Below are 22,484 nucleotides of genomic sequence, written 5' to 3'. Positions count from 1 at the left end.
AGAATCTTTAAGGCCAAACTATAGGCTCTCGTGTGGTTAGGTGGGAGGCCTTTGTGATCTTCAGTTGTAAGTCTATTGTAAATCGTTTCGTATGTAAGCCTCCGGGTTCAGGCATAGCGGGTTCAACGTTTAATTCGATTATAATTGTAGTCCTTAAGACGAGCTTAGCTGTCAACAAAATCATCTCTCTAATTTTATTTGTGTTGCGGCTCATTTCCCTCCTGCATTTGATATATGTAACATATATATATATATATACATATATATATATATATATATGTATGTAACATTTGTACATATGAATTTCTACGGCTTACTGCAAAGAATGTAATACATCCTATATAAAGAAAAAATAAACCATCAAAGCAAAACAAATGTTTCCGCCTGTTTCTTTCACACCAGGCTTACTCCATCCAAGCCCAGCTGAATGCACGGAAAATCATAGCTGACAACGTTGCTGCTATCATAGCTGGAATAGAAGGTCGGGCAAGCCTGGATTCCAGACCCAGACAGCCCAGCCATCTTTATGTTCAGCTTGAGGCACATGTCCAGGGGCGTTACTACCGAGAGCACTGGCAGGCAGAATGTGGGTGGTGACGTAGTGCTGATGGTGAACTTTGTCATCGAATTTCCATCCATGGTGACATCTACATCTACTGACCCACTTAGTACGCTAATTTTGAATGTCAGGCACACTGCAATTGAGCAATTGAAGGAATTATAGAACGTACTGTACTACTGTTTTGGTGTTTTGTTCTCCAACATACGAGTCTTGGTTGTATTGACAGCGTTCACTACAACGCTTTGGCAACAGCTGCAGGACAATGACAGCGAGCACGTGCATACTTGCGCCTGCGACGGTATGGTGATCAATCCCAGATTTGTTCCACTGGATGTAGCGGCATCAGCCGCTGTGATGACTGCTATACCGTGAACGCTGACAAGGGTTCCCAGGACCAAGATCAGAACTGAACTTGGATTTAACATGGTTTTACCGCTTTGGTACGAGGAGGAGAACTGGTCACAAATCTTTTTATCGAGCGGTTTTTGTAAACGAAATAAATTCCCATTGCAATAAGCTTTAATGCAAAATGATTTAGTTTTTGCGTACTTCAATTGATTTTGTAAAGGGTCATTTAATCTTTCGCAGATTTAATGCTGGGTTCAAAGTCAAGCGCACACTGCTAAAAATTTGGTAATGAAAACTAGTCCAGTAGTCAGTAGGGCCCGAGCGAGGACATCATAGGAGCAAAGAGGGACCTGACGTGGTTGTACTTGCCACATAACTTTTCAACTGGTTGGGTTGTTTGTAGAAATATTCTTCCAGATCAGAATATATCAAATGACCATTTTGTACGTTTGAATTACAAAATTGTGGCGGTTCCAGCCAATCGTGGTCCGGCAACGACGCATCGTCGGAAGCCGTTGCTGGTTCCGTGAGCTATCGAGGACTAGTAGTTCGGTTCGTGGTTCAACAAAATATTGACGGATGTATAGACATTTGAAATTTGCGCCTACAGAGATGCTTTGAACCAAACAGAGCTGCCACATCGCAACTGTATGACAGCCCTGGTTATGATATCGGCTTGCAATCTGACAAAGGCTCGCCGCCATACATGTTGGGTGTTGCGGAACAGCAGTGCTGCGATTCAAAATCTCGGCCAAAAAGACACAGATCGGCTAAAGAGTATATCTTCCTTCATAGAGAACCGAGTCGTATCCCCCCGCCAGACGGAGTCCTAACCAAGCGTTAGCGAGGCGCATTCGAGACAGACCGAGTCGTATCCCACTCCTTGCAAGATCCAAACCTAACATGCTATCGTCATCCTTCGACCTGGACATTGACAACAAGGACTTTGACTATGGCAACCAAGGGAGGAAGGAGCTACGCGAGATATTAGACTCTAGATAGATCTCGTTGTTGTTAGGTTGAGGGTTATACACGCCTATACGTTTAGATGGTAAATATAAATGATTTCCTTGATTTTTCCTGATTTTTTTCCTTATCTTTGGCTATCGGGCGAGTCCTGCCAATCGACTGTCATAGGAAAAAAGGACATCCATTTTTTCACGATTTTCGCAAAAAATCATGATGTAACCATCATTAAATTTGCCAAAAATCGGCCTCATTTTCGTAGTCGAGATTTTGATGCCCATCGACAGTCTGGATCCCCACGATCCTGCGAGAGTGGGTCCTTCGCCGATCGGCCTGTAGATAGCCGAGATATAGCCTTCGGAAGATTTGCATTTGCACAACAGTAAAATACTGGTTTCTTCTGTATGCTATATCTCTGGCATACTGCAGCCGATCGGGGTGCGGCATGACTTTCCGTGATCGGGAGAGTCCTGCCAGTCGACTGTCATAGGAAAAAAGGACATCCATTTTTTCACGATCTGCGCAAAAAATCATGATGTAACCATCATTAAATTTGCCAAAAGTCAGCCTCATTTTCGTAGTCGAGATTTTGATGCCCATCGACAGTCTGGATCCTCACGATCCTGCGAAAGTGGGTCCTTCGCCGATCGGCCCATAGTTAGCCGAGATATAGCCTTCGGAAGATTTGCATTTGCACATCAGTAAAATACTGGTTTCTTCTGTATGCTTCATCTCTGGTACACTGCAGCCGATCGGGGTGCGGCATGACTTTCCGTGATCGGGCGAGTCCTGCCAGTCGACTGTCATAGGAAAAAAGGACATCCATTTTTTCACGATCTTCGCAAAAAATCATGATGTAACCATCATTAAATTTGCCAAAAATCGGCCTCATTTTCGTAGTCGATATTTTGATGCCCATCGACAGGCTAGATCCCCACGATCCTGCGAAAGTGGGTCCTTCGCCGATCGGCCCATAGTTAGCCGAGATATAGCCTTCGGAAGATTTGCATTTGCACAACAGTAAAATACTGGTTTCTTCTGTATGCTATATCTTTGGCATACTGCAGCCGATCGGGGTGCGGCATGACTTTCCGTGATCGGGCGAGTCCTGCCAGTCGACTGTCATAGGAAAAAAGGACATCCATTTTTTCACGATCTTCGCAAAAAATCATGATGTAACCATCATTAAATTTGCCAAAAATCGGCCTCATTTTCGTAGTCGAGATTTTGATGCCCATCGACAGTCTGGATCCCCACGATCCTGCGAGAGTGGGTCCTTCGCCGATCGGCCTGTAGATAGCCGAGATATAGCCTTCGGAAGATTTGCATTTGCACAACAGTAAAATACTGGTTTCTTCTGTATGCTATATCTCTGGCATACTGCAGCCGATCGGGGTGCGGCATGACTTTCCGTGATCGGGAGAGTCCTGCCAGTCGACTGTCATAGGAAAAAAGGACATCCATTTTTTCACGATCTGCGCAAAAAATCATGATGTAACCATCATTAAATTTGCCAAAAGTCAGCCTCATTTTCGTAGTCGAGATTTTGATGCCCATCGACAGTCTGGATCCTCACGATCCTGCGAAAGTGGGTCCTTCGCCGATCGGCCCATAGTTAGCCGAGATATAGCCTTCGGAAGATTTGCATTTGCACATCAGTAAAATACTGGTTTCTTCTGTATGCTTCATCTCTGGTACACTGCAGCCGATCTGGGCGTGGATTGCCACTTCGTGATCGGGCGAGTCCTGCCAGTCATAGGAAAAAAGGACATCCATTTTTTCACGATCTTCGCAAAAAATCATGATGTAACCATCATTAAATTTTCCAAAAATCGGCCTCATTTTCGTAGTCGATATTTTGATGCCCATCGACAGGCTAGATCCCCACGATCCTGCGAAAGTGGGTCCTTCGCCAATCGGCCCATAGTTAGCCGAGATATAGCCTTCGGAAGATTTGCATTTGCACAACAGTAAAATACTGGTTTCTTCTGTATGCTATATCTCTGGCATACTGCAGCCGATCGGGGTGCGGCATGACTTTCCGTGATCGGGTGAGTCCTGCCAGTCGACTGTCATAGGAAAAAAGGACATCCATTTTTTCACGATCTTCGCAAAAAATCATTTTCGTAGTCGAGATTTTGATGCCCATCGACAGTCTGGATCCCCACGATCCTGCGAAAGTGGGTCCTTCGCCGATCGGCCTGTAGATAGCCGAGATATAGCCTTCGGAAGATTTGCATTTGCACATCAGTAAAATACTGGTTTCTTCTGTATGCTATATCTCTGGCATAGTGCAGCCGATCGGGGTGCGGCATGACTTTCCGTGATCGGGAGAGTCCTGCCAGTCGACTGTCATAGGAAAAAAGGACATCCATTTTTTCACGATCATCGCAAAAAATCATGATGTAACTAACCATCATTAAATTTGCCAAAAGTCAGCCTCATTTTCGTAGGCGAGATTTTGATGCCCATCGACAGTCTGGATCCTCACGATCCTGTGAGAGTGGGTCCTTCGCCGATCGGCCCATAGTTAGCCGAGATATAGCCTTCGGAAGATTTGCATTTGCACATCAGTAAAATACTGGTTTCTTCTGTATGCTATATCTCTGGCATAGTGCAGCCGATCGGGGTGCGGCATGACTTTCCGTGATCGGGAGAGTCCTGCCAGTCGACTGTCATAGGAAAAAAGGACATCCATTTTTTCACGATCATCGCAAATCATTAAATTTGCCAAAAGTCAGCCTCATTTTCGTAGGCGAGATTTTGATGCCCATCGACAGTCTGGATCCTCACGATCCTGTGAGAGTGGGTCCTTCGCCGATCGGCCCATAGTTAGCCGAGATATAGCCTTCGGAAGATTTGCATTTGCACAACAGTAAAATACTGGTTTCTTCTGTATGCTATATCTCTGGCATACTGCAGCCGATCGGGGTGCGGCATGATTTTCCGTGATCGGGCGAGTCCTGCCAGTCGACTGTCATAGGAAAAAAGGACATCCATTTTTTCACGATCTTCGCAAAAAATCATGATGTAACCATCATTAAATTTGCCAAAAATCGGACTCATTTTCGTAGTCGAGATTTTGATGCCCATCAACAGTCTGGATCCTCACGATCCTGCGAGAGTGGGTCCTTCGCCGATCGGCCCATAGTTAGCCGAGATATAGCCTTCGGAAGATTTGCATTTGCACATCAGTAAAATACTGGTTTCTTCTGTATGCTATATCTCTGGTATACTGCAGCCGATCGGGATGCGGCAATTCTTTCCGTGATCGAGAGAGTCCTGCCAATCGACTGCCATCGGCAAAAAGATCATCCATTTTTCCAGATCAGCCGATCTGGGCGTGACGTGTCTTTTCGTGATCGGGCGAGTCTTGGTAGTCATTCATGCATTCAGTCATTCCTTAGAGATATCCGTGCAGGTCTCACAGCTGTTCGAAACTTAACTTAAGCCCAATCTGCCTGCCCATCTATTCTAGGATATCAGTACATACATCAAAAATATCAGTATACAGACAGTCGAAATCTCCGTGGGACCACCGACAAAGAGTACTCAATTCATTACATCTAACTTTATTTAGATCAAAACGGCGACTAGCTCTTGGCCAATGAGAGGGTGCTGGCCATGCTCACGCACTCGCTGGTGCCGCGACCCGCCTCCACGCGCTCCAAGGAGTCCACAGAGCGAGAGAGGTCCTCTTCCGGCCGAAGCTCTTGGTTTAGGGCGTGAGTGTTGTAACAGAGCACCAGACGGGTGTTGAGGCCCTCGAAGATGCTGACCACACTGGGCTTGAGGTTGAAGAAGATGATCTTCTGGCGGCGCAGTCGGAAGTCATCCACCATGGAGGAGATTACCTTGGCTGCAGTGAAGTCAGCGGCGTATATGTAGGTGCAGTCGATGACTACCGGCAGGGTGGACTTGCTGCCCGACTTGAGAACCATGTTGCGGACAAATTCCACAGAGGGGAAGATCAGACAGCGGTCGGGGGTGATCTTTACGAAGCGGATGCCCTGCTGCGTCTCGAGCTGCTCCAGCGTCACCTTGGGACGGGCCGCGTAGTACAGGATGAAGAGCAGATTCACCCCGATGGCAACCATGATGCCGATCTCCAGAGGCAGCACCAGGCAGGTGACGAAGGCCAGAATCCCAGGCACTAGATCGGAGCCTGCAAGGTTGAGAGGAATCATATGACAGGGGACTGGAGCAGGACTCGCAAAACTCACGCTTGCTGCGCCACATGGGCGTGACGACCTGGTACTGGACCTGGAAAATTACCGCCGAGATGATGATGGCGGCCAACACCGCCTTTGGAATGAAGGCAAAGTACTCGGTGAGGAAGTTGAGGGCCAGCACCACGATGATGCCGATGTACAGGTTGGACATGTTCGTGCGACAGCCGCTGGCGTTGTTTACAGCAGAGCGTGCCAGGCCGCCGTTGCAGCGATATCCGGAGAAGACGGAGGTAGCAATGTTGCCAACGCCACACGCGATCATCTCCTGGGTAATGTCGATCTGCTTTCCCTTGGCGAAAGCCTTGCACACGGACATCGTCTCGAGCAGGGCCATGATGGGCACAATCAGCAGGCCGTAGCCCAAGCTCTGCACCATCTCCAGAAAGTTCTGACCGGGCACGGGTGGGATGCCGGCAGTGGCATTGCCCGGCTGTGCTTCGATGGAAAAGGGCGGCAGCGAGGGTGTTGGCATGCCCTTCGGTATGTGGCCGGTGAGACGGAAGGGATTAGTTCCCTTGTCGTCCAGGTGCATGGTGATCAGCGTGAAGATGATGACGATCGTGGCATTGCGGGAGGTGGCCAAGAACTTGATCACTTGGTTGAAGACTTTCTGGAATCCGTTTCTGCGATTTTCGTCCTTGGGGCCAATTGCGATTCTGCCAAGGCTGCGCATCGCCAGCAGCAGGAAGAGACAGCCGAAGCCTAGGCACGTGTCTGCCACTCGGATGTTTTCAATGTCCTTAAACATGCTGATCCAGGTCTCCAGAAATGAGCCACCATCGCTCTTCACCCCCAGCATCGATCGCATCTGTGAGGTGGACACGATTAGGGCGACGGCGCTGGTAAATCCCGCACTAACCGGGCCCGACACAAACTCCACCAGGCAACCGAGTTTGAAGATAGCCATGAAGATCTCTATGATGCCCGTGAGGAAGGTCAGCAGCACGGAACGCTGCCAGGAGCCCTGCGCGAACTGGAAGGTCATGAGGGAAGCCACTGCCGTGCTGCCGATGGTACTGTCCTTGCAGGTGCCCAGCAGGACGTACACGAAGCAGCCCATGAAAGAGCCGTAGAGTCCATACTGGGAGGAAGATGTTTGTTAAGTCGGATGTGTAATGCCTGTGCCTTAAGAGAATGCAGGTTCTTCGGACTGATGCTTCTACCGCTATGTTCGATCATATAATTTTGATCTTCGAAGACAAACTCCCCCTGATACTGACGGACTGTTCGATCACACCCGAAGTTGCCAACCAACTCGACCCGTAATCTTCAAGTGGTCTGCGAACACCGATCGAACCGCCTCGAACCTAGGAACCCCGGAACTTGCTAACGAGCTCGGATAACAAACTTCTGATGATATCTTAATTGAGTAAAGAGTAGCCTTCTTTTTCCACTCACCTCTGGGGGTAGACCGACCACGCCCGAGTAGGCCAGACCTTGGGGAATGACCGTAAGCCCCACGGTGAAACCGGCGAGAAGGTCGCCGATGCAGTCGCGGGTGTTGTAGCGGGGCAGCCATGTGAGGATGGGCAGGCGCTTCTTCAGGGTCTTCTTACGGAAGATGCTGCGGACGTAGCGCGAACAGCAAGAGGCGGATGACTCATCCTGTTTGGAGGCCTGCAGCTGCTCGAGGCTCTTGGACTTGGAGGTGCGGTGGTCGGTGATCAGAATGAAGTCCGTGGACGAGCTATCGAACTGCGCCTCCAGGCTCTGGCTCACCTCCGCCTGCTTGCGGAACGTTACCTCGTTTTCCAGCGTGGACATTGTGGACTGGGCCTGTGATCTCGTATATGCGCACGGGCCAACTGATCTGATGGAGCCCCTTGGACATGCGGACTCAACCTGATGCTGCCCGGCTGCGTCACGCGCTCTTATCGCCGGAGGCTGTTTGCCCACCGACCGGCGCGTGCGTGTGCGGGAGCGGGATACAGGTTGTATCTTTCAGTTATCTCCACAGCGCATCCATAAACACGCCAAACTCTACACAGTAGCGATCTTGACAATGACCAGCCCCACTCCCAGTCCTAGCCCCAGCCCCAGCCCCCTTCCATTAGCCGCACAGTCCGCTCCGTACCTTTGTTTGCAGTGGAATTCTCGGGCTGTCCAACTGGCACAACTGTCCCCATTGATCTGAATTTTTCCATTAATCAACTGAGCGCCTCTGTGTGTTCTCCATATTGATCGGGTAAATGTTTGTCTTCACACTTGTTAATCTGTGATTAGAGTGATATGTTTTCTCGGGTAATAATCGAAAGTGAAGGGGTTACTGCGCGGTCGGTCGAAAGCTGTATTTCATCAGGCGTGTACATATAGTTTTCTGGAAAGAAATTGCAAGAGTAAAGTACTCTTCTTATCGGGAACGACTCTTAGATACGAACAGAACAGGAAGGAAGCACACATATGTACATATTTACAAGTATACCTGTCTGGGAAGCAGATCCAGAAATGGTTCCTAGAGGGAACCTTGTGGAAATCTTGTGAAATTAAATGAAAACTATTTCACTTAGGACTGCAGCAAGCTATCACAAACCAGCTGCAGCTGACTATTAGACTATTAGAAGAGCATTGCCACAGAAGACAATCAGATGGACTCCTCAAGACATCAGATCAACCAATAAATTTCGATCAGGAAGTAACACTAGTTTGGATTGTGCTTAATGCTTTCGTCAAGTGCATTTGTGATAGAGGTATCCACAAGGAGCACTTGAATCTACTTTCGACGCAGAATGGGGACCTTACTGCGCATTAAAAGGATTTGCAAATAATTTCAAACATTTGTATACGTACACATGTGGATATTTGAATCTACAGTAAGACTTTTTCCTATTTAAGACGACAAACAATCGGTACATATTTTTATATTTTTTTTTGTATTTAATTTTAATGTTTTTTTACATGATTTTTAAAAATTGTATTTTAAAAGCATTGCATTATGTCATATAAAGTACGATATATCATTACGTTATACAATCGTTTGTATTTCATTTGTATTGTAGTGTATGTTTTGTTTTGTGTGTTTAACCATAAGTTAAATTTATGTTTAAGCAAATTTCATAATTCAATAGCAGTAATTGTTTCAGAGACCATGGCTATATATGTATCATATATATATAGTAGTGTATATATGTAAGTATTATGTTTATGTGTGTGTGTGCACTGCATGCATCCATGAAGATACTCCTCAATCGTGCGACTAAAACTAAAAATCGTGAAGCATTACCCCGCAAATGGGTGGTAGTGCTGTATAAAAGGAGGACAGATTGTATAATAAAATAGAATAAAATATAGAAAATTATCTGCGCACAGGGCGTGTATGAGGCTGCAGCGTAAACGTCAAGAGCAATTGCTTAAGGAAAGAATTTCTTTAGAGTCCGCATTCCACTCGACTCCTGGCACCAGGCTCTCTCTCTTCCCTCTCCGTGTATTTGTGTGTGTGTGTGTATCTATGTGTGACATCAATATTCGCCCAACAAACGTAACAAAGAAATGATTATGCATAGGCATGTGAACCGAACACCAACAAACTCGAACCGAAATCAATCTGAAGAACGCAACAAACATTGAACGGGGATCGACAGGGCACAACCCCTCGTAAAAACGACAACAATTATGAGAACATTATGTTTAGACTATTGCATGATAGCATATATTGTGTGTATGTATGTGTAGGGTAGCATCTGAGTGTTCCAGTGTCCAGTGTCCAATGGATTACAGCTACCGCCTCCTACTGCCACATGCCAATGGTGTAGTTCCTGGTCAGGTGTCCCATGCGACGCTGACGTCCAACTGCAAAACACACGAATGATTCGATTAGTAGGGTGTTACATAGAGCTTCACTTGGCGACTGTTAGCAAAAGAGTGGTTAATTCTATGCTTAGGGATAGAAAGATACTTGGCACAAGACAGGGCATGACGCACAACAGTTTAGAACACCCCAGCGGCAGTGCTTATTTGCACAGACACACGTACATTTGCCGTTGTTGGCTTAAGGCTTACCTACCAGACGCTAATCAAATTTTGCGTCCCCATAAATATTTGCTAACCTAGTTGGGGTTTATTTTCGGCGCATCTCCGCGATAAAGTGTTAAAATTAACGCCACTCCAGTGCTGGGGTCACCGTTTCAGCATAGATGGTAGCTTATTTTTCTTAGATTTATCTTAGGGGATCGATTAATAGCTACTTCTAATGGCAACAGTTAGCAACTGAATTCATCTGCCCTGCCGCATAGTATTTCGATACAAGCGTTGCACATGCTTTACCATTAAAACCGGTATATCCTTGGTACTAGATGGAGTCCCAGCGCATACACTTAACTTGACTTGCATAGATGCTGCGATAGCTACGATAGCCCCTCTCACTACTCATATAATTGTACTTTCACAATCCTTACACAGCACTTAGGTTATCTTAGTTCTTAAAACGGAATCTATCAAATCAAAAGATACTTTACGTACTGCAGTGGCCACACATCATTCTTCGGTGTTAGTTCACAGCTGGTTGGCTGATTGGTCGGTTGGTTTGTTTCGGGGTTTGGGTTGTTTTGGTGGGGACTTTCAAATTGAACTTGGACTTGTGTGGCATTGTCCTTCGGTTCGGATGGGAGGCCAGTGTAGTTCTTTTTCTTGAAGCTGGTGGTGTGGTTCTTGTTGTACTTGTGCTTGGGTGGCTGTTTGTTTGTTTGTTTGTTGGTTGGTTGGTTAATCAGAATATGGTGGTAATCAGAAGCTGGACAAACAAAGACACACAACACACACACATAGAGATGGTTTTCTGCCTTTATTTCTGTTCTTGGTTTCATGTGGCATCGTGTTGCTGGTTGCTGGTTGGTTGGTTGCTTGGTTGCTGCTCTTTATGTTGTCTTTTTATTTACGCTGATTCAGGCGTTTCACGCGTACTGCAAACATAGAAAGAGAGAGGGAGGAGGTGCGTGGAGGTGGCGTGGTTGTGATTTGGTGGGGCACAAAGGAAGAGAAGAAACAAATACAGATTGGCATTAGTCAAGTGGTGGCAACAAAGAGTGAGATCAAGAAGGGATTCAACAATGTTAGTTCAAATGTCAAACAGTCAATCAATCAAACAATCATCAAAATCAATGGATCGAGCGGGTACAACATTCAAGTTTCAGTTTTAGTTCAGCGATACATAGTAGTGCCTCTCCAGAGCGAGACAGAGAGGATCGCAGATCGTTTAGTCTGGGTTTTCGCTGGAAGCTTATAGTTTAGTCTGGGAATTATTCGGGTTAGTCGTTTACTAGCTTGGGAGCTGCTGCTGCAACAACATCAAAGTACTTAGACAGAAGAAGGAGGGTACCAACTGTTCGCCGAAGGACACACGATGAGGCTGCTGCTGCTGCTGTTGCTGTTGCTGTTGCTGTTGCTGCTGCTGCTGCTGCTCCTGCTACTGTTAGTTGTTCTTATTGAATTATGAAATTATGTCAAACATTCTATTCTGTTCGCTAATTTGAGTATTTTAATTGTTAACGGGTTCGTCTCTTTGGTTCTGGTGATGGTGGGGGATTCACTTAGATCATACATCGCAGTTTAATTCCTATACGAAGAGAACATCATTAGAGAGGACTGCTCCGTGGATCGCTGCACTGCTGTCGGATATGTGGTTTGTGTTTAACATGCAGATGGTTGGGGGATCATGCAAAAATATGTGAAACTAAAGCGGAATCACCGGAATCATGCAACATAAACGATAGCGGCTTTTGGGGATGCTTGATGACTGTGATTTGTGGCAGTGAGTACAAACGGAAGGAAAGGCAATAGGTGTTTCTGTGGTTACTCTTATGATAAAGAAATGCCTATGATTAGTAACAAATTTGGCTTTTCCTTGCTTGGGCATATCCTAAAGTTCAGGTTTAGTTTACAGCCGTTCTTTAGCCTCCTGGGGTTATGCGAACATTCAACAAAATGCACTTTCAGGGGGGCTACGGCGGGCTATGGGTATTCCTAATGGATGGATCTGCAGAAGAAGCCATTCAGAGATGGATATAGGATGCTTGCTGTATTGGAGAGCAGCGGGGGGTTAGGGGCACTTGCAGTTGCGCTTTTGATTAGAGGAGCAGAGCAGAGTAGAGAGTAGAGAGAGCAATTCGTGTTCATAGATACCTGTGTTAAGCATTAGAGAAAATTATACACGTAACACGTACAAATGTGGATCGCCTAAACGATTTCTGCTGGGATTAGAAGAGGCCTCGACTCGACTCGACCTCGAACATATCTTCAAACATAGTATGTATTTTTAAGGTGGTACTCGTATATACTCGTACGTATAATGATATTTCACTTTCACTTTGGGTTTTATTTGCTTCGCTTCGCTTTTGTTTTCTTTTTGCTTAGTAAGAGTCTCTCTAGAATATATATGTACGCAGATATGGTTCGACTTGGACTTTATCCTTCCTTTTATATTTATATTATTTTATACACGTTTTTTCGTTGTTATTTTGGGGGGTTTCTTCTTCCTTTCTGTACTCTTCTTTCCTGTCCTTAATTTTCTTTCTTTCTTTCGTTATATTTAGATTACAAAACGCTTTAAAAATGGTTTAGGTTTAGTTTTAGTTTGATTTCTTTGGTTGATGCTGATCTCCTATTGAATTCTTGTCGATTTTCTATGCAGATTATTGAAAAATCTGAACTGCAGTCGCAACTCAAGATCTTTTCTTACTGTGAACAGAAAAAGAGAAACAGAAACAGAGGGGGAGAGAGAGAGGGAGAAACACATGAACAAATAAGGCTTAAACAGGACACAAAATATGGCTTGGACGAAAAGATAGATAGAGCGAGAGAGAATACGATTGCTGACTGATTTCTGTAATCTTCGGATTGAAGATGGGGGACGGGGGACTGGGGACTGGGTACTGGGTACTGGGGGATACATATAAAATATACAAGATAGATAGATACAAAATAGAGTGCTGTGCAGTAGTGTGGTGCGTGTGTCTGTGTGCATGGGTACGAATCGAGGCTGAGGCAGTGGCCGCTGCGATGAGTGGGGCGGCTGGCTGGCAGGGGTTAGTGGCACGAATCGTATGATCGAATGGGTCGTGGCTGGGATTATATACAAAGGACCAATCGATCGCTGGACGAAGCGACAACGAAGGCTAACAACGAAGGCTATCAACAGGAATCGATCGTAGTATTGTGTGTGTGTGGTATGTACATATTCTTGGTCTGCAAGTATCGGATCGGATCAGATCGGCACGGATCGTGTCCAGAGTGTGTGAGTGTGTTCGGTGGGGCAACATCAACGAGAACAACATCAAGGGTTAACCAATGAGGCGAGACACACAAGGGGATTGGGTCGAATGATTGTGTCTGTACATATTGCATATTATATGGATATTCTTGTGGTTTCTGTGGCTCTCCAGCATTCTGTGGTCTGTGTGCGGTGCTGCAGGGTGCTGCAGGGCTCACTCACGTGTGCGCTTGATAGACGCCCTCGTCGTCGTAGTTTGGCGTGACGGACCGACTGCCGGGCACCACCATGTTGTCCGGGTCGAATTCCGGATCGAAGGCATCGCCACCGCCGCCGCCGCGGATGACCATGTTGTCGGGATCGACCTCCACATCGTAGTCCGGCGGCGGTTGCGGCGATGGCGAGGGCGACGGCGTGGGCGTGGCCGAGACCGGATACTGGCTCTCGCGCTCGATCTCCATGTTGCCGGGCAATATCAGCTTCGGCAGCTGCGGCTTGAGCTTCTGGACGCGGAAGACTGCAGACGCGGCGGCAGTGGAGTGTTTTTTTTTTGGCGAGTGGGTTCACGGACGGGGGAATAGAGTTTGTCGCATTTTACAACAGATACAGAGATAATTACAGATAATTGGTTAATGGTCTTCGCTTTGGCAAACAATTGTTCAATCTAATGGTAATTACAAAGAGGGGGAGAGAGAACAAGGGGGAATAATACACAGAGGAGGAGTATGGATCCGATCCTCGATCGGAGGACAGATAGAGACTAGAGCTATACACGAGGTGCAGGCAGATATGTGTTAGCATGGAAATGGAAGTGGAAGAATGACATATTCCGACTCTTAAACGTACGACAATCGCCCGACTTAAATATGTACCATAAATCTTATGAGAGTAGGGCACCTGGCCGCAGGGTATCGATCTATCGATGGAGTGAACGATAACGAGGTGGAGAACGATAACGATAACGTGAAACGATAACGATAACGAGAACGAACGCAACGAAGGCTGGAGGCTGGATGAAACGTTGTGTGAGAATGGATTACGATGTTAACGACTGGAACGAGTGGAACGATGATGATTCTGATGGGGCGATGAGGCAGGCCAAAACAGTTTTACCTGGTTACCAACACTCCAAATAGAGAGATTTATATATAGAGAGTGAGAGAGAGAGAGTATGAGACAGAGAAGGGACAACGGCACAACATTGGAGGCGATTGGAGATGGCAGCCATGGGATGGACGGGTTACCAAGCTGTTGGCTCTCTTTTAGATTTCCTTCTCGTGGTCAGCCCTTCCTCCGGCTCCAGCCACTGCTGCTACGGCTGCTGCGGTCGACAACGATGATGATGATGATGCCTGGAGATTGCGCACCAGGCGACCTGATGGCGAGAGATGATCAGAACCGACTCTGGGATTAGTAGTGCTCCAGGTGCGGGCCGTGACGAACTGCTCGAAGGCAGCCAGGCTCTTGGCCTTCGATGGTGAGATGTCTTGGGCTTGGTCTTGATCTTGATGAGAGCTGGATGATGCTAGCGATGATTCGGATGCTGATGTGCAAGCTGTTGCAGTGATGGTGGCAGTGATGGTGTTGGACGCTAACGTACCTTGTTGCAATTCACCTAAACGCGCGAACGTGAAGCAACTCAATCAATAACTCAATACCTAATGTTTGAAGGGGTCGGTTTCGTGGGGAAGGGGGAGAGAATCGAGTCCTAGCGAGTGGAACCGCGACGACTGCAAGAACCAACGATGCCTGATGGTGCCTGCGGAATAGTCCTGCTGGGAGTTCCTGCTGCGGAATTCGTGGAATCCGCGCTGGCAGGGACTGGAACTTACTTCTGTCGATGTTGCGCTGGAGGTGAGCGGCCACGCGGTGGCGGGCATCGTTGAACTCCAGATGCAAGCCGAGTCGCAGCAGCGAGGGGTTCTTCTCCACCAGATCGGTGATCTCCATCTCGATCTTGTTGCCCAGCACCGCAGATCGCTGAGAGATCGAACAGAACATAAACAGGTTAAAGGAGGGACAGGAACAGGCCAAGAGAAAGAAACTGTTACCTGATTGGAGGCCCTAAACTCCTCGATGGTGTGGCACTTGAGCAGGGCTTGCACCAGCTTCACAATCACGGGCGGACTGATGAAGTTGGTCTCGACGTTTAATACTCTCAGGGTTTTGCTCTTCTCGATCGCCTCCGCGAGCAGGAGAGCTGTCTTGTCAGTCAGGCCGACGTTTGTCAGCGAGAGGACTTCCAGATGTTCGTTCTGAGGCAGTGCGGCGAAGAGTTGTTCGAGCTTCTCGTCCGAGATGTTCTGCAGGGAGCGAGAGAGAGAGAGAGAGAGAGACGGTTAGCCATCACAGTCCACAGGACAAAAGAGACAGAGCGTCTTTATGGTAAACCTTTATGTTGTTCAAGTTCAAGTCGACCAGCTTGGAGTCGTCGTCCTTGACGCGCTTGATCGACTCCTCCACATCGGTGGCGTTGGGCGGGTCCATGGGGAAGAGCTTCTGCTGCGTGGACTTTGTGATGCCGTCCCAGCCCATGCCCACGGGCTGGCCCTTGTTGAGCAGCGAGGCGTGGTACTGGTCCTGGTTCATCATCGAGTGGAAGCCCAGGATGGCGGCCAGATCGATGATCTCCTCCTGCGTGGCGTCGTTCAGCGCGTGCTCGTACTCGTCGCCCATGTCGATGGCGATCTGTTCCTCGGCCTCGATCTCGCGGGCATCCCTCGGCGGGGGCACCCACTTCTTGCCGCGCACCTTGCCCTGGACATACGGCTCGAACTCGGGCTCGTCGGGCGTCTCGATGGCCTGCTTGTTGATGTGCTCGATCAGCTGCTTGCGATTGAGCGGCCCGGTGGCATCCTTGCTGCACTCGTAGCTGCAGCGCTGGTCAGGCGGCAGGAAGTTGTCCTGAAACCAGAGAAGAGCAGACGGATGTCAGAAAGGGAACCAGCCATAGCCTCTCTAGAAGGATACTCACATCAGGATCCACTTCTTTGGCCAGTATGGTGATCTCTTCAGGCGAGAGCTGGGCCAGCAGGCTCTCCACATCCACATCATCGTACTCGCTCAGATCCTTGCCATACAGCTTGGCGGGCGTCGTGAGCGTGGTTGTCTTTGTGGTGGCTGAAGTCTGTGAAACGAGAGGAAAACGGTGAGAAAATTGACTCATTCTGATGATTGAAAGGGAAAAGAGGCTCCCAATCGTGGGCCCAATTTTGGTTCCCTTTTCCCTGGGGATTTCCCTTCTGGTTTTCACTTTTTCCCCCACTCTGCAACAGCAACAGCAGCGAAAGTTGGCTTCTGTTTCTGGTTTCCGCAGACTGGCAGTGGCAGGGGCAGTGGCGGAGGGGACGGACTTGGACTTTCGAGGTACTTTTCGCACATTTGTCTGTGGCTTCAGCTTGAGGCTCGCTGGCGGCGGCTGCGGGGCGCGTCGCTTCACCTTTGGCACCGGCCGCAGCTTGATCTTCTGGAACTCGGCCTCCATGGGTGTCTGTTCGTGTCGCTGTCTCCGCTGCTGGGAATAGCTGGGAATAGCTGGGAGGCGGAAGACCGCGAATCGATATGGAAAATTGCAAATCCAATTATGAATGCAGCGCGCGTGTTGCGGGGCGCGTTGGGGCTATATCTGCAGCTCTCTGTGGCTCTGTGGCTCTGCGGCTGTGGCTGGGACTGGGTCTCGGCACCGACTGACACACCAAAAGCAGCAGGCTGCCGAATTAAGGCGAGCCGCAACGCCATCAGACAGTACACAGCAGACAGAGTCGTGCAACGCTTGCTGCAATCGCTCAAGTCAGTCATTCAGTCAATGAGCCACGGAGGCATGGGGGCACGGAGGCACGGAGGCAAGGAGGCAAGAGCCGAGTCACTGAGCCACTGAGTTGCTCCAAGAGTTGGCAATGTAAATTAGGGGCTCATGCAGCAGGGCAGGGGAGAGGCAGCCGTGGCATGACTCTGCGGCGGTGTCTGTTTGCACTTCAACGACTTCCACTTCGTCGCAGGCGAAGGCGGAGGCGGACGCGGAGGCGGGGGCGGCGTCATGAAGGTGGTTGGGGGGTTCTCCAATTGATTGTGCAACACGGATTGCAGCAGATCTCAACATAAATTAGACCCAAATGCTCGTAAACTCAAAGAAGGTCACAAATTGCGGCCCAAACGGAAGTAAAAGCCACACACTGCTGATGGGTGGAAAAGCTGAAAGAAAGCAGGGCTAAAACGAACCAAAAGAAAACCCTATAATTTACATAAAACAATTGCAAGAAGGCAGAACAGAACAGAACAGAACAGTAGAGAAGAGAAGAGAACCCTCTTCCGCTGAGGTTTCTGGCAAGCAAAGCGTGACCCAAACAAAGACAGACCCACTCGGCCGAGGAGACTCTCTTGGCCACACGAAGCATTCAACATTTAAGCCGATTGGAAACCAGTTTCTGCTCTCGAGGGCAGAGTGCCAGAGCCAGAGCCGCAGCCATAGCCAGTGCCAGGATGAACAACCATTAAACTCGAGAAGCTTAAACTCCTCTCTGCCACAGCCAGCGCCATAGCCATCGTGTTGCCTGTTTACTTAACGCTTTTAACGTGTGCACGGGTGCACGGGTGCACGGGTGACGGGCGACGGGTGACGGGTGACGGGTGACGGGCGACGGGTGGTAACCGGTAACCGGTTTCGTAGGTACAGCTAACAGAAACAGCAGCAGCAGCAACAACAGCAGAATGCCGTGCCGTGCCGAACGAAGTAATAGCAAAACAAACGCCGCAAATGGAGCCACAGTTCGGAGGAGAAGTGGAGGAGCCTGTGTGCGGAGGGAGCACAACCAGAGATACATGTTGTATCTCTCAGATACGGCTAAATGCCAGCGATTGACCCACTTTTGAGTGCCGAAAGATGGAGGCAAGGGAAGGGAGCGCTACACTGCGATTATGTCAGCTTCTAATGCTCCAAGAGCCCCACGAACGATTCAATTCGAATGTTGACATTTCAATTGAGAATTGAGGACAGTGTCCACTCCACCGCGTGAACGAATACCCCAAGCAGAGTCACGTCACTCGCCTCCAACCCCCTTCCCACTCAATTTCAAGGCCCCCCTCGAGAGACTATAGCTATAGCCTCGCGTGAAAAAACTGTAAACTGTAGAATCGTAAAAAGTAATTGCAAAAATAATTGAGTTCACGGCACTCCAGAGACAGAGACACATCTCTCTCTACATCTCCAATCCGTGCCACTGCCGGAAAGCGGAGAGAGAGAGAGAGAAATGAGATGAGCAAATAATTTCTGAAACTGAAAAAGGGGAGGATACCCTTCATGGATGAGGAGGAGTAGGTGTTTCATGTGAGCTCAAGAGCATCTCAGAGATCTGTAAAGATATTCAACTACTACTTCTGCTATTTCCTTTGGGAGGAGTTGGTTAATATTGGGAGACGGCTTAAATAATCTCTGGTCTCTTAATAGAGCTCCTTAGCATGGTAACTCGCACTTAAGACGAAAAGGGATAGAGAACGCCGAATTCACACTGATTTTAATCAAAATACATTCCATATTCCTAAAGAATCGATAGTTAAAATACCTCAATAGATGTAACACGAACACATCTTGAATGAATCCCCGGCCTATACCCTCACTCGAAATCGTTCGTTCCCCCAAAGGAGGGCGGCAGCAGCAGTTGGCATTAGAACCATCGGACCATGCAAATCCACTGTTAACAAGACGCGAACGTGTGGCGATGTACGTATCTGCCAGATGCGAGTCGTCAACACGTTTAAAATCTTGAAAACTGGCAACTGGCAGGCAGGCGGGCAGGCAGCTGTGGATCTGTGCATCTGTCAGGCCGTTTTGAGCCAATTAGAAGTTGCGAAACGAATAAACTAAAGCCACTCTTCAGCCACAGCCACAGCCACTCTTGGCTCATTAATTAGAACGGGGTCTTGCAACGGTAGATGTACGACTACCGTTTTCGGCTTTGGCTTTTGGCTTTTGGCCCTCCTTCAGCTGTCAAAGTGAGTACTTGGCCAAGAGACTCTTGTTTCGAGGTCTACTAGCTGGCTTTCTGGCAAAATGTTCTACGACTACGACTCATTTGATACATAAATTGCGTCTAGAATCACATGGATGATGATGGTTTAGAGAGGTCCAAATCCAACAGCCATTAAAGCCAGCAGGTGATTGCAGTAGACACCCACAGAGATTCAAATGTATCCCACAAAACCGTAACCAAAACAGGAACACACATCGGACAGTGGACATCAGATCGGAGGGGCATAGACCCACAAACAGAGACCACAAACAGAAACCGGGTGGATGTGGATCGCCTCCTCCCCGTGACCCACAAATTGAGACCGAAAAACGAACCAATGAAACGGAGCAAACATGTTTTTCGGTGATTTGCACAAATGTATCTTGTATCTTGTACTGTGCGGTATTCGGCATCTGGTATCTGGTGTCTGGTGTCTGGTATCCGACGGATGGATGGCTTCGTTGGGCGTTCGGTCAAGGTGCTTAGGCGATTTAATTAAGCGAAACGGGACAAATGCCACGAAAAACAGCAGCAGCGGGCGGCAATCGGCGGACAGCGGTCACGTTTGCAGCGAAAAATCTCACATTATCCGCAGAGTGGAGGGTAGTGAAGGAAAAACACTGTGGAAAACACACACACACATACCAAAGTGCATGAAAAGTTGGCCAGACACGTCCCAAAAGCAGGTAGAGTGCCGCAAGGGGAGGTGGCTGTTGGATGGGAGATGGCTAATGACTAATGGCTTTAAATGCGCGAAACGCGACCGAATCTGGCCTAAAGAGCAGACAGAGGGACAGCAGCGCACAGATGCTGCAGCGCATCTACAGATATGGCTATGAGTGCTACCAGGAAATACTGCAACAATGCAGAGGAGGAGAGGAAATCGTGCCAGTGCCAGTGGCAGTGGCAGGGGCAGGAAATTTCGTGCAAGAAACGTTAATTACATCTCGGCCAAGTTCGCTTTTATGGTCACAATTAGTCGTGAAAAACCAGAAACCGAAGGTGAAAAGATGCCTCCTCCTTCCGTCTGCCAGGGAAAAGATGCGTCCGTGTATCTGTGTCTGTATCTGTATCTGTATCTGTGGATCTGCGGATCTGTGTCTCTCGTTTTCGAGTGAAAATGTCGTTGGGGAAATACTTTCTTGCGGTTTCCCCATTTTCCATTGATAGATTGCCATGTGGCGGATGGCCTTGCAGCACTGGCGGCACTTCCTTCTCTGCTCGAAAAATATGTTTTATTGCATTTTCCGTGCCAATCCTTTGACAAAGTTTCCTCCCCACCCCACACCCCCTCCTCCTCCTAAAACGAAGGTTGCAGCATAAATCCGAAATATGCAAAGCCACTTTTCATGGCTCAGCAGGAAAAACTATGAACTTCTTTCTACACTCAACGAAACTTGTTTAAATTCTTTCCATTGTGGATAAACACAAGTATCTTTGAAGTAAGCAATTTTAAGCATTCCAAAGATAGTTTCATGTACAATTTTATTTGAACTTTGTGAAACATTTGAAGAAAATGCCAAACTTGAGAGATTTCTTCCACTCTGAGCACTAGAAAAAGAGAACATGGGATACCATTTAGTATGTTCTTGCTAAGGGAGAGAGAGAGAGAAAGAGCAAAGAACGGGATCAAAGTCCGTTTCGTAAATGAAATGAAGATCGGATCAAGAGATAAGACGACTGCGACTCACTGCGATCGATGCAGAATAGGCAGGCAAGGCAATGAAGGACAGAGGGAACAGCTGAGAGAGCAAGAGAGGAGCAAAGCTCGCGTCAATCAAAAGAGAGACCATTTGTGATTCAGTGCAGCCACAAGCCCTGCAATGAAGCATTGAGAGAGCATGTCCGTGCATGTCGACAGCCAGAAACAGAGAGGGAGAGGGAGAAAGGGAGCGCGTACTCCATCATTTTTCGCTTGAAAAATGCATAGTGTATGCATAGTTTTTTGGGTTTTTTCGAGTGCATAGAACCAACACCCACTGCCATTGACAGCACCCTCCCAGCCCCAGGGGGAGTTCCTATCCCATCGCCCAGGCAATTGCATATTCAGTGAACACCAATATGCTTTTATATGGCTATATTTTATGCAATTTGCATATGCCAGCGGCAGGCAGAGAGTGGCAGAAGAGCACCCAGAGGAGGAGGGGGAGTAACCAGAGCTCTTTCCTTCTCTGTCCCTCTCAGAATGGTCAGCAAAGGGAAAGGGCTTACACCCCCACCCACTATTTCTGGCTCTGTTCTGCTGAAAGCCGGGACATTCGATAGTTCCGTTTGACTGCATTCGCAAACGTGCGATTCGAAACCAAAGCCAAGGCAGCGCCAGACAGACAGACAGACAGACGAAACCAGACAGCAACCAGAAATCTATGTATCTTTAAATGACAGTTGGCGTTGCAGGCTTTTCCGAGCAACTTTCGCAGCGATCTATCTGCTAAATTGAATCTGCAGCACACATAATGCACAGCTGTCGGCAGGCCAGGACCGGGGCGGGGTGCTCGTAAGAAAAAGTGAAATTCGAGTCGTAGACGCATTTGGACAAAATGAGAAACGTGCGTCGCATTCTCAGAGTCGCAGACCGCAGAGGGAGAGGCACATCAATAAGATGCTCGAATGCTGAATGCTCGGGAGGGAAATAATAATAAATTATGGGGGAAAACACCAGCACCGACCCCAAAGGAACACCCCCTTGGAAGTACGCTTATTTATGTAGTTTACATTTGACTTTGAATTTTGAAGACCTCCGGCCCGTGCTCCGGGTCACGTTCGGGGCGAATTTGTTTTTTCTGAGGAATGTGGACAATATCTAGAGGAGAAACAGGGTCTGGTCTCCATGGCAGAGAGAGGAAAGAGTAGGTATATTTAACAAGTGAAAGTTTGACTGGCAGACAAGTTTCAATGAAAATTAATTAGAAATTCATGTAAATTTTCCCAGCGCAGTGCACTTTTCTCTCCCCGGAGTGTCTCCCTCCCGCCCATGGGGTCTTTGACACCCGCCGATGTTTACCCCGTGTCGGGGCCCCAGCCCAAGGGCCGCCATATCCATAATTATCCAGCAACCATTTGTTTACGCCCCGCTCCCTGGGAATAGTTTAAACAATCGGCTCTGCTCTGCTCTGCAATCGCCAGAGCAGGAGCACACAGTGCACCCACCGAAGGGCAATGAACTTTCT

General features: G+C 48.1%; 3 protein-coding genes across 16 annotated transcripts in view; all 3 read right to left on the bottom strand.

Moving 5' to 3' along the window:
- Positions 1 to 272: 272 nt before the first annotated feature.
- On the bottom strand, positions 273 to 1,258 carry LOC108155975. The gene is made up of 2 exons (XM_017287164.2): positions 768 to 1,258; positions 273 to 695 (listed from the first exon to the last, which is right to left on the bottom strand). Exons 1-2 carry the CDS (start codon positions 985 to 987, stop codon positions 394 to 396), a joined length of 522 nt encoding a protein of 173 aa, XP_017142653.1. The 5' UTR covers positions 988 to 1,258; the 3' UTR covers positions 273 to 393.
- A 4,174-nt stretch (positions 1,259 to 5,432) lies between these two features.
- Positions 5,433 to 7,999, bottom strand: LOC108155788 (sodium-independent sulfate anion transporter). Its single transcript, XM_017286847.2, has 3 exons — positions 7,507 to 7,999; positions 6,100 to 7,189; positions 5,433 to 6,041 (listed from the first exon to the last, which is right to left on the bottom strand). Exons 1-3 carry the CDS (start codon positions 7,870 to 7,872, stop codon positions 5,470 to 5,472), a joined length of 2,028 nt encoding a protein of 675 aa, XP_017142336.1. The 5' UTR covers positions 7,873 to 7,999; the 3' UTR covers positions 5,433 to 5,469.
- Positions 8,000 to 9,004: 1,005 nt separating this feature from the next.
- Positions 9,005 to 22,484, bottom strand: part of LOC108155789 (tropomodulin) — a 49,967-nt gene continuing 36,487 nt past the window's right edge. For 4 of the 14 annotated variants that reach the window (XM_017286848.2, XM_017286856.2, XM_017286853.2 and 1 more), the window contains 9 exons: positions 16,284 to 16,436; positions 15,701 to 16,213; positions 15,361 to 15,612; positions 15,142 to 15,289; positions 13,532 to 13,826; positions 12,223 to 12,777; positions 11,424 to 11,656; positions 10,564 to 11,003; positions 9,066 to 9,894 (listed from right to left, as the gene is read on the bottom strand). In XM_017286848.2, the coding sequence (XP_017142337.1) occupies positions 12,762 to 12,777; positions 13,532 to 13,826; positions 15,142 to 15,289; positions 15,361 to 15,612; positions 15,701 to 16,213; positions 16,284 to 16,436 (1,377 nt within the window). In that variant the 3' untranslated portion in view covers positions 9,066 to 9,894; positions 10,564 to 11,003; positions 11,424 to 11,656; positions 12,223 to 12,761. Of the gene's footprint in view, positions 9,895 to 10,563; positions 11,004 to 11,419; positions 11,657 to 12,222; positions 12,778 to 13,531; positions 13,827 to 15,141; positions 15,290 to 15,360; positions 15,613 to 15,700; positions 16,214 to 16,283; positions 16,437 to 16,688; positions 16,809 to 22,484 lie in introns of those variants that run through there. The other 10 variants (XM_017286855.2, XM_033388254.1, XM_017286859.2 and 7 more) reach the window with 8 other exon arrangements.

Source organism: Drosophila miranda, chromosome 2 (genome assembly GCF_003369915.1).
Source record: "Drosophila miranda strain MSH22 chromosome 2, D.miranda_PacBio2.1, whole genome shotgun sequence".
Taxonomy (NCBI): Eukaryota; Metazoa; Arthropoda; class Insecta; order Diptera; family Drosophilidae; genus Drosophila; species Drosophila miranda.
Note: the sequence above shows the minus strand (reverse complement) of the source record. Positions and strands in the feature narration are given on the sequence as shown.